The 11,756-nt window shown below is 36.2% G+C and overlaps 1 protein-coding gene across 2 annotated transcripts in view; it reads right to left on the bottom strand.

Annotated features, from left to right (window-relative positions):
* Nucleotides 1–775: 775 nt before the first annotated feature.
* LOC132133455 (protein sidekick-1-like) overlaps nt 776–11,756 on the bottom strand; it is a 12,363-nt gene continuing 1,382 nt past the window's right edge. Inside the window, exons 4-16 of one of the 2 annotated variants that reach the window (XM_059546283.1) lie at nt 11,599–11,704; nt 11,293–11,456; nt 10,914–11,056; nt 9,664–9,799; nt 9,266–9,360; nt 6,782–6,992; nt 6,448–6,627; nt 5,954–6,082; nt 5,280–5,426; nt 4,896–5,039; nt 4,651–4,744; nt 4,465–4,546; nt 776–1,735 (exon numbers count right to left, since the gene is read on the bottom strand). In XM_059546283.1, the coding sequence (XP_059402266.1) occupies nt 1,148–1,735; nt 4,465–4,546; nt 4,651–4,744; nt 4,896–5,039; nt 5,280–5,426; nt 5,954–6,082; nt 6,448–6,627; nt 6,782–6,992; nt 9,266–9,360; nt 9,664–9,799; nt 10,914–11,056; nt 11,293–11,456; nt 11,599–11,704 (2,219 nt within the window). In that variant the 3' untranslated portion in view covers nt 776–1,147. The remainder of the gene's footprint in view (nt 1,736–4,464; nt 4,547–4,650; nt 4,745–4,895; nt 5,040–5,279; nt 5,427–5,953; nt 6,083–6,447; nt 6,628–6,781; nt 6,993–9,265; nt 9,361–9,663; nt 9,800–10,913; nt 11,057–11,292; nt 11,457–11,598; nt 11,705–11,756) is intronic. The other variant, XM_059546293.1, reaches the window with a different exon arrangement.

Here is an 11,756-nt window from a genome sequence, read left to right as displayed (position 1 = left end):
TTTAGTTTGAACCAGTGTATACAGAGTCCTACAGTAAACTCTTCATACAAGTATTTTTGTGTGGCATATATTCATATGTTTTAATAGGTTTTCTAAGAAGCCTTTACTAATTGAAGAGCACAGTAACGTTAACAGTGACTGCGGTCTCGTTTAGAATAACTACAATTTAAAGCTTTAAGCTTTCCAATATTATTTATTTTTTTATATTGTCTTTTTTTCAGTCTTTATTTTGTAAGTGGGTATATATAAATATATACAGTACTTGTTAGCAGCAAAACTAATATGATTAAGTATGAAGTAACTTATGAATTGTATAGATTTGTGTGATTTTGTGCATCTGTTTAGATGTGTATAAAAGATTGAAATTGACATTAAAGAGTTATACTTCCAGTTTATCAACTGCAGTATGTTTTTCTTGTTTAATTGTTTACATTTTCTGAAGAAAATGTGATTGGTGCTTGCGAATGTTAAACTCACTACCATGTTTTTGAAGTTCAAGTTGCAAGTCCCTAAACTTGAATGCAGATGATGATATATTTTACAAATATATTTAATGTAAAACTGTACATTCACAAAGAAATATACTATATTCTGTACAGATCATGTACGATAATAATTTAAGCCACAGTGCACCAAAAAAAAAATTATATATATATATATATATATATATATATATCTCATTTATATCATTTGAAAACCTCCAGAACACTAGGAGAAATCTTTGAGAGAAAAACTAAAGAGGTAACCCTTTAAAATTAAGTGTTTAAGAAAGTGAAAGTGAAAATAAGGATGGAAACGTGGTACACTCTTTTTTTTTATGCAATTAAACATTGATAACCTCAAGAAACATGATATAAAGATTTGAAAATGCATTTCATGTCCTCTTTTAAGGAACATCTAGGGCTGTGTCATTGATGCCGTGGTCTCTGTCGTGAGAACTGGTGCTTCAGAGGTAGAATTCGGAGACCTGAGTCCAATCACTGTCAATACAAGTAGCGCATTCCATCTTTTATTACTAAAAGGCTAAAGCTGTCAGGAACAAGACAATGAACATTATACCCCATAAATGAGGCTCCTAATCTTAGGGTGCTCCAGAGGGATTGTGTCCGTATAGTAAGTGTCCTCTAAATCACAGGATAAAAGTGTCTCAAAGCACTGTGATTTCTGTGTTTAAAACATCAGTACCATTAAATGCCCCTGGTGGTTCCTTGACTGTTTCTTGCAAACAATACGACTGCCGAATGTAATCCTGCCCTGTATGTACAGCAGCCAATTCAGGTTTTACTGCTTGAATGGATGGACCCTGAATCCCTGTCATAGTGACCTGCTGGAAGATCTCCATGGTAGTGTAATCGCTCATGAAAACCACAGCAGGTTGGGATGCTGGGATGAAGTCCGATACTGTAGGGTTGGAGGCGGTCTCTCCAGGGTCTTTGCTTTCAAAGGATGTGACTTCTTCGTTGAGAGAAGTGCTCAAAATGGAGACTGTTTTATTCAAGTCCGTAGGGAAAGTCTCTTTGATAGCAGGCTCTCTGGTTGGGACTTGTGTTGGGATGTCAGGTGAGGCGATCTCCTCCGGGATGGATGGGCTGTCCTCATCTTCACTGAGGAGAAGTGTAGTGGGAGGGCTGCTGAGAGGAGATGCCTCCCTCTTGCTCCCAATGACACACACTGTACTGGAATCACATCCCTCACTTTCTTCTAATCTCTGTCTGATTAGTGGCTCCAGGATACCCTGCAGAAGAAACGCATAGCAGAAAGTGGCCAAAGGATCCAAATAATGAATTCACTCGTGAATATGTTCAAACACCTATATTTTAGTGGTTGTAAAGAATGAACACTTGTATTTGTATGTGTGTGTGTGTGTGTGTGTGTATATATATATATATATATATATGGCGTTGCGGTTATGTTTTAAAATGAGGATGTTAACATAAACTAAGAATAAACAATAGCCTGCTTCTACAGCATATATTGAGCTTAGTTAATGCATTGTTAAATGCATTATTAAAATCAAAAGTTGTTTGTTAACATTAGTTTATGCACTGTGAACCTACATTAGCTAAAAATGGAAATAGTATTTGTATTAACTAATGTAAACCAATATTAATAAATAATGAAATAAAAACTGCTCACTAAAAACTGTGAGCATCACGTTTTCAGACCATTTCAAGTTTTAGTTTGATGTGACACAAAGCAGTTAGTTGTTTACTTTATAATTAGTCAATAACGCCATCATTTTCTTCATTCAGACCGAGAGCTTGCACAAAAACAAGAGGCGGGATTTATCGTATGAACCGTATACATTCAATCATAACCATTCATATCCAATCATATTGCGCTGGCGACATTACTTCCTCTCAACTGACATTCCCCCATTCATCTGAGCCTCCAGAAAAGTCATGGCACTTATCGCCCATCCCCTATACAAGCCAGTTGCGCTAAGTTTTCATTTTTAAAAATGATTGTGTGCTGCTGCGTGTCCCTGTGTGTATAATGAGCAAAGTGTACACACGTTGTGCACCCATAGGCGCATATTACTAATGCAAAGAAACAATATTTTCAGTTCCTCAAAAAAGCAATCCACCAACAATGCGCCTGTTCACAATTTCTTTTTTAGACCAGCACACCCATGGGCGCAAATGCATTTACTGTTTAAACAATGCATCACAGGACGGGAAAATGAGAACTGTGTCAGGGTGAAACTAGGAGAAGGGTCTGGCTGCAGACTTGCACTTCCACTCTCAGACACTTGTGCTTACGCTAGCGACGTCACTTGCAGTCTGTATTTTGTTTATTTTGTTCTATTTATTGATAACTTTTAGTTTGAATCTCTCAAAATTTTACAACAGTAGCCAGGTGGTGAAGACAAGAAAAAAGAAACTAAATTACAATGTCACTTGCAATCGCCACTTGCACTCTCCGCTACCTGTGATGGCACTTCCAATCAACACAAATCGTGAGTGTTGCCAATTGAGACAAGATGCTGTGGTGGTGATTAAACGATAAAAACTAAATTACTAGGCCTACTACTATGGTCCTGCAAGAAAAAAACAAGACCGGCAAATCCTTGGCCACAGAACAGCAGAATATGAACGCAAAGTCTTTCATTAAGCGTTTTCCTCCTGTAGAAAAAACAAACACTTAATATGGCATAATGTATTAAGATACATTAAGTTCAATTAAAAGACCAAATTCGATATATAGTTATTATTTAATGTACTACAAGGCAAGCAGATGGCTATGAACACAATGCTAACGCTTAATGTGGCCTAATAACAGACTAAGATGATAAAGACAATTCAGTAGGCCTAGCCTATATGTCTTGTTGACTCAACACACCATATATACAGACCAGCAAATATGAATGTGCGTTATGAAATGCATTAAGTGATTTTAAAAGGATCAACTCTGTACAGGCAAGTACGTTAAATTGTACATTAAACGTTTTCCTCCTATAGAAAATCATAAATAAAACACATAATGTAGCTTAATGGACAAAGACAGTGATATAAACGAGTTGTTGACAATTTATTCTTTATGGAAAATGCTTAACGCGAAACTTTGCGTGTTGAGTTTATTCTGGTCTCACCTGCGTGCCTATATATATTGCCACATTTTGCGGTATGTGAGGAAAATACTATATACATATTCATTAAAATGATGAACTGTATATTTAATTTGATATTTTAATAGCATCTTAATACATTAAGCCATGTTAAGCATTTATGTTTTTCTACAGGAGGAAAACGCTTAGCAAGAGACTTTGCGCAAGCGTTCATATTCTGGTGTTCTGGCCACGGATTTGCGGGTCTTGTCTTTTTCTTTCAGGACCCTGTACGTTATAGTACTAAATTAGGTTTAATCGTTTAATCACCACCACAGCTTCTTGTCTCCATTGGCAACACTCACGATTTGTGTCGATTGCAAGTGTCGCAGGTAGCAGAGAGTGCAAGTAGTGATTGCAAGTGACATTGTAATTTAGTTTCTTTTTTCTTGTCTTCGCCACTGTTATAAAATGTTGGTAAATTCAAACAAAAAGTAATAAAAAATTCAACAAAATAAAAAATAAAGACTGCAAGTAATGTCACTAGTGGAAGTGCAAGTGTCTGAGAGTGCAAGTCTGAGAGTGCAAGTGCAAGTCTGCATCCAGACCCTCTTGGAGACTAGCAAAAACACTTGCGCTATGCTTTGTGTATTTCATTCACACATCTTAATTCTTTATTATGAGTATTTTGTTGTTATTGTCTCTGTGTACTGGAAGCTTCTGTCACCAAAACAATTTCTCTGTATGTGCAAACATATTTGGCCATTTCTGGTTCTGATTCTAACTCTTCTGTACCATTTAAACCATAGTATTACCATCTCAGGTCATTAGTGTTTGTATAAATATTGTATATTTTTTGTATATTTTCCTTGACAACAAAATTATTGTTTCAGCAGTATATTTTGTCTCTTGCTTACCAGTTCATATGCAATTTCAATTTTCTGAACAGCATTGCTGTTCTCAGGATTTGGTATACTCGGCCACAGCAGTTTCTTGGCTCTGTAAAAATGCACAGTGAACTCTACATTAGATGACAGACATGCAGGGATATTGACTGGTTATATATTGCAATCTTTCAGAAAATTAAATGCAAGTGTCTCTACCTGTGCAGAAGCCGGAAGCTGAAGTGAACAGCTAGTAAAAGAATTATTATTCCTACAACAACCGCGGCTATAATGCTGTTCAGAGCTGTGAAATCTGTCAGAATAAGCCATGTAGTCAGTACTTATGTGACTAATTCAATCCATATGATTAAAAAACAAACCTCCAGACATTCAGTGTGTATTCTGAACAGATAAACAGATAGTTCAGTAACAGACTAATTATCCCATGAAAACTATGAGTTTACCTGGTCGGTTTGTGACAAAGTGTGTGGAATCACTGCGCTTTCCTTCTCCAACTGCTGTAAATGCAGATAGTTGCACGCGGTACACACTGTTGCTTTCGAGATTCTGCAGCTCATAGCTGTTTACACTGGGATCCACTTTGAAGGCTGTAAAAGTTGAATGTGGTAGAAAAACACAAAGACTGCATTTACAAATCTCACATTTATAGCCTTAATATCCTTAATAATAAGCTTGAAACTCTCTGAAAGCATGAACTATCAAATTATACAATGTCCCTATTGTCGTCAATAATTTAGTCAAAACATTTTTTTCAGCCAGCAATTACTGATTAATGCCTTAATCATAAAACATGAATAAATATAACTTTATGACTGACTTGTACTCACAAGTTTCATTATTGTCCTCTGTCAAGTAGATGTAGTAGCCCAATAAGAATCCACGTAGGTCTTCCTCAGACACAGGGCTCCACGTAATAACTGAGGAATGCTGGGTAATATTCAAAGTGCTAACATTCCCAGGAGCACTGATAGGACCTGAAAGCCCAAAAAGCTTCAGTTCACTCAGACACAATAATGCATAAGTTATCTAAGTTCTTCTTATTTACTGCTGTAACTATTACAAGGAAACTAGAGCAGATCAGTTACTGTAAATTTTCAGTGTTTAACCTCTCTCTCTCTCTCTCTTTTAGTATGCACAATAGCTCATATTTCCCTGGCAAAGTTCAGCAGATCATCCTTAACACATCCAGAACATCTCTAACACTTGCACACTCAGAATTCACTACAAATCTGTGCTTTTGTGCATTAAATTCATGCATGAAGAAATCTCGGGCAAAAGCCAAGCATTATCAGTGATGCAGCCCAGTCTACAGACCAGCAAACTTGTAATTACTGTATCTGTGTTTTTAGGAGAGGGTACTGGGGGTGGCTTTGAGGGTACTGCCCCACTGACAAGCTGTTGTACCACTAAAGGTCATTTTTGCCATTTTTTCTAAGCATATATTAGAACTTTTCATATATAATGAATGTGATAGTTTTCATATATGGATATTTAGACTCACTTCCTTCAATGAAGTAAGTTTGGGCTGTGCCACCGGTCGTCTCACTGCCGTTCACATTCTTCATGTTGCAGGTGTCTATGTACGGTCTGACGTGCAGGAAGAAATAATATCTTGTATAGGGCCGAAAAACTGCATTAAATGAAAAAAAAAAGTAGAACATGCTGGAATCCTTAATGCTGTGAATAAATAAAGCTGTTAATCTCTCTCTTCTATAATCAAGGTAAAATATATATAAGTATATTTTATGCTAATAGAAAACATAGTTGTAATAGTTATTTGTGTCTAGACCAGGGGTGTCAGTCTAAATTCCTGGATGGCAGGAGACCTGCAGACTTTAGATTCAACCTTATAGAATGTTTTCTTTTACACTTGGCTTTTTTAATCAGCTTGGACAGCCCAAGTTTCCATTGACTCATTTTACAAATAATATTACAAATATATTATTCTGAAGTTATTTCATCCTACTTATTAAGGGTAAATGGAAGGGACATTACTGCTCTCGGTTTTCACTGTTTTTTCTTTGTTGATCTGCTTCACATAGAATGGACGGAAAGCTGGTATCTGTCCTTTGGCCCACCACTCCACAGAGTAACAGACACTTGAGTCAGAGCTGCTCCAGGACAGACTAAAACTGTTGTTGCTGGTTATGTTGACAGTGAATGGACCAAACAAATCTAAAAAAAAAATTAAATAATACACAGCATTTACAACAGCAATGTGGCAAATTTTCTCATCCAGTGTTCATATATACAGTATGTTTACTCCTTGACATGAGGCTAACCAGAGTAGTCTGCATGTAGCATTTAAGAAAATGTGAAAGCAATGTACCCCTCCATTCGTCCATTTGCTCCATCGCTATACTGGAAACAGGAGACGATCCAGCACTGTTTAAAGCCCTGATGCTGATGTTATATGCAGAGTAGGACAGGACCAGGGTGAGAGATGAATCTTCAGTACTGAAACTGTCCCGATTGCTGGGTTCCCCGGATACTTTCCTCACTGTCACACTGTAGTTAGCCACAGCCTCACTGTTTGCATACTGGGAAAAAAAGGTATGATCAGAATTTCTATTATAATTTTGAATCGATCTTAAAGGATTCTGGTAACACTTAGGGTGCTTTCACACTAGCACTTTTGGTGCGCACCCGGGTTCGATTGATGTCCGAGTTCGGTTCGTTTGGATGATGTGAACGCTGTCTTCCGTACTCGGATGCGCACCCGTAAACCGTACCCGAGTCCGCTTAAAAACGGTGGTCTGGGGTATGCTTCATGTGAACTCTGCTTACGCTGCTTATTTGAATGCAATCGTACCAAATCGCGGAAGTGAACCGCTTTTAATGACAAATTATTTGATGAAAATTGTGTGTTTGTGTGTGTGTTTCACCCTCTTTCCTGATGTGCGTGACTGACGCCTGCAAGCAGAGAGCTGTACATCTCATTAATGTTCGCCTTCAACGTTCTTTAGAGCATTTTTAGTACATTCGTAAGACAGACGCAAATGCTGTTATGTACCGAAGCTTTTCATTATGTTCAAACATTATGTTCAAAAACATAATACATAAAAGTGCAAAAGAGAGTAATGTTATGCATTTGCCGCCTTCTCCTGCGCTGTCATTACCAAGCAACGGGGTAAACAGCTGCTGGCTTGATGATGCAAGCGAAACACGGTTCTGACTCAAATATTATAATATGAACACAGTCCAGCGGGGGCAGGGGGAAGGGGGAGCAACCGAACTCGGGTTCGGACCAGGCAAGTGAACCAAGTGTGAAAGCACCCTTAAGAACACTGCTAAACTACATGAATGACTAACATGAATAACTACATGAATAACTACACAGGAACAAATGAGTAGCAATGTTACCATTCTAATTAATCGAACCAATATTAACTATGCAGTAATTCACAACTGTAACATTTCTGTTTCTTTAGCCTGGATTTATAGTTTGTGTTTCCCTTTGTAGTTTGTTTCCATGGCAACAGTACTAATTACCCTCAACTGTGCCTTGTTTAACCCTTTGTTATCCTATGTATATAAACCTCTGTGTTTCAGTAGTCTTTGTTTTTGTTGTCTTTACATACAGTGTGAGAAGTTGTTGGGTCCCTGAGTTGGATTATTCTCTTCTGCATCTTGCTGGATTACCTCATTTGTTATTAAAAAAAAAAATGCTTGTAAATTGATCTTTGCCTCTACTGCTCTTTCCCCTGGAACAAAGAAAGCAACAACTAGCTATTCATTACATTTTTTTCATACCTCCCAGAAAACTATATACAATTGAATAATTTATGTGAAACTAGTCAATAAATGAGACTTTTTACCACTACTTTAATATTTAACCATTTATAATCAATAGGTAATAGCAGGCTTATGATTTGGATAAGCTGTTAATAATTAGTACATTTTATGAGTCCTCTTACAGAATCATTTACTAAAGATCGATAATGGCTTTTAGTTTCAAAAGATTTTGGGCAATCATTTCTCTGAACTTCACACTTTTTTGTAGTCTTTTTTTTGTGCAAATTATTATTACTAGGCTACTTAAAGAAAATATATCTTATGGTCCACACTTCTCACCAAATCACTGGAGAGCCGTAAAGACAATTGGAACATTTCGAGTAATTAGCCATACCCCAAATGACTAATTTCACATACTTTGTATAAAGATATGCTTATTTGTTAGTCTTCTACTTCATTCCTTTTTATTATCATTAATGGTTAGAAGATTCTTAGGATTAGTTTTTTTTATAACTATTGTAATAATGATGGTAGTCTGCTAGTAATGACTTTTTTGTTTCCAAATCCATCAAAAGGAATTACTATCCAAAACCTTACAAAAACCTTAAAAGCTTACAAGAACTTCAGTCATTACTAGGGAGCTATCATGTAGAATACTGTACCAAAATAATTAAGAATTCCATCTGAAGGATTTGGTAATATTTGAGTAATTACCATGATCACTTTAGAAATAATTATGCATTATTCACATTTATAATGAAACTGTATATAGTTTCTAATCAGTTTTCTGGGAGTAATGAAAAATAGTAATTACTGATTAGCTAATAGTGAACTACTACAATCGAATGAGTGCTTATGTATAATTGTAGTTCCTACAATGTTAATATCTGTTACCTTTGTAGCTATTGAATATTCAAACAAAATTATTGGTGACACAACAGGATCCAAATGGGAATAGAAATTCAGATAAGATTCTATTTTCGAGTTTTTGATTATCCAATAGGATCTTATTTGATTCTTATTGGATCCCATTATTGGATGTCCACAGATGGCCTTGGGAAATTACATGTGTTAGTACCTCCCACTTCACGACCACCTTTCTCTGGCCTGGTGATATAGAAAGATTATGATGGTCTTGAGTCTCCAGTTGGATTGATGGTGCATCTGTGAGTTCTGGGAAATGAAAATGTAAAAAATACAGTGGTCGATGAAATATTAAAGATAAAGTGTGTGGTTTCTCTGCCACCAGCACCACACATAGACTTTGAGCGGAGTGACTGAGAACAACACTAGCTCAACCAAAGCCATGAGTTTAGTGCAACTCTACCTGTTTGATCAAACAAGACAAGGGGGTGTTTGTAACTAGTTTCGTGGCACAGAAAAGTACACTTCATTAACAACAAAAGTATAGTTTCAAGAAAATACAGAGATCAGTAAATACACCCTTGTTTTAAGTCACTTCTGTCCTCAACTCACCAGGTGGAACTATGATGACCTCACTTAGTGGACAATGCACACACTCTTTGTTGGAGACACACTGTGTTTGCAACTCGTAAGGCAGAGATGGCGTCAGATTCAATAAAACACCTTTTTTGTTGTCTATAGACTGTTGCTGTGGAGGAAAAGCGTACAACATTAGGTGGAACAGGCAATTAAATTCACATCAGGTAATGGGCCTGTAGCAAACTTAACTCTAAGTCCTGCATTTTTAGAACTAGAAAAGTAAACTTAGTCAAAACGAACTTGGTGTGATTGAAAGCCTAGATTGAAAATTTTTCAAAAGGTGTAAAAAGTTTGAAGGTTTAAAGATTTTACAGACAGAAAGATACAACGGCAGATAGAATCTATTCTTAACTAAACTTCAACCTTGTTTTTTTCACACTGTGGTAGCCCACCACACCACTACTCTGTTCTTTACCAAACTGTCCATATTATCAGCTGACTTGCATTCTACTCAGTTCCAGTGTGTTATACCACACTCTAACATGCCACACAACTAGATACTGTCAACATCTTACCAGCTCAAGACCCAAGACTAAAGTACAGTATATAGGTTTGCTATGCACAAAACTGCCATCCATACAAATATTTTAAATGAACTCCAACGACCAAGCAATTAACACCCTGCATACTATTACTCTAAAATAAGAGGATAACATGAAACCAGTAATGAGACATGAGAGATTATTTCCATCTCAATGGCAACTCTTAAAACGGAAGTTGAGCACATTACATCATGGGTTGCAGTATGCCAATAAGTGTGCTATAATTGTACACTCTCAGAAACAAAGTTGTCACTTGTGCCAGTAGTATTTTAAAAGTTGCCATACGTAAAATTTATGAACTAATTTGTGCTCTCAAAGTACTAATATGCACCTTTTACAGGTTGATATAGTTTGACGGTTTGGGAAAAGGTACACACTCTACTATTATAACTACTATACTACTATACTACTATATAGGATCCTAAATTATTCAGGGTTTAAGGGAAAAAAATGCACATGAAGATATTCATAAACTTAGAGCAAAAAAGAAAAGCCACCTTTTTATATTCATCGGACAAATTATTTACCATGTGTGTTAGCTACACTATTTTTTAAACAGGTATCAGCCAATTATGAGAATATATTTCAAATGAGTAAGTAAATGGATGTGGCAATGTGCAGTTATTTGTTTTGGAAATTATTAATAAATGCCTGACCTCTTGTCTGAAGTCTGCTACTAACCTCTTTCCACCTTGTAGTGTTGAACTCTCTGTACTTTACAAGAAAGCTTTTAATATGTTTGCTTTCATTTCCCCACTCCACCAAAACAGTCAGATTGCCTGAGCTTCTTTTGTAAGTAATTTTTGAATGAGGACCACACATTGCTAAAATGAAAGAAAACATGAAACATTCCAATGCAGAATCACATACTAATATGCAGAAATTTCTGTCTGGTAAAATAGTTTTCATGCATCTTTAACTAATATTTGAAGTTCTTGTATATAATCATTCTAGTAACTTCAAGCTAAGTCAGTATATTTAAATTAAGATCAGAGTTTTAATACAGTTAATATTTTAATGAATTAGAAGTTACTTATATTAATATTTTTGATTAACATACTCATCATGGATGGAATTCCGCTGAAATTTTTGTAGGTGCACGAGGGCTGATCTTTACTGGTTGCAATAACGTGAGCCGTCACATTCCAATGTAAGACAACAAGAAAGTAATTGGAAGACCAAATGTTGTCCTTCTGATGTACAGCTATACAACTACACTTTCTCCTACACAGGAAACAGTGTGTGGATTGTTAAATAGAATTATCAGTTATCAAATAAAGAAGACGTTAACTTTTAATTGTGATATGAGGATAAAAAAAAAATCAAACAACAGCAATGGAGTGCAGCTCAGCCTACAGAAACTTACTGTTTTGTGTAAAGTGTGTATGAGGTTGACGTGTTTCCTGTCCATACACAGATGGACATAAGTTCCTTTTTGATATATTTTATGTAGCATGCTAAATCAGAGACTCCTGTGAGATGAGAAATATCCACTTTTAATATATATAAAAAACAGTCAAAACT

The sequence above is a fragment of the Carassius carassius genome, chromosome 4 (genome assembly GCF_963082965.1).
Source record: "Carassius carassius chromosome 4, fCarCar2.1, whole genome shotgun sequence".
In the NCBI taxonomy this organism is placed as follows: Eukaryota; Metazoa; Chordata; class Actinopteri; order Cypriniformes; family Cyprinidae; genus Carassius; species Carassius carassius.
This window is presented reverse-complemented; position numbering and strand designations above follow the sequence as displayed.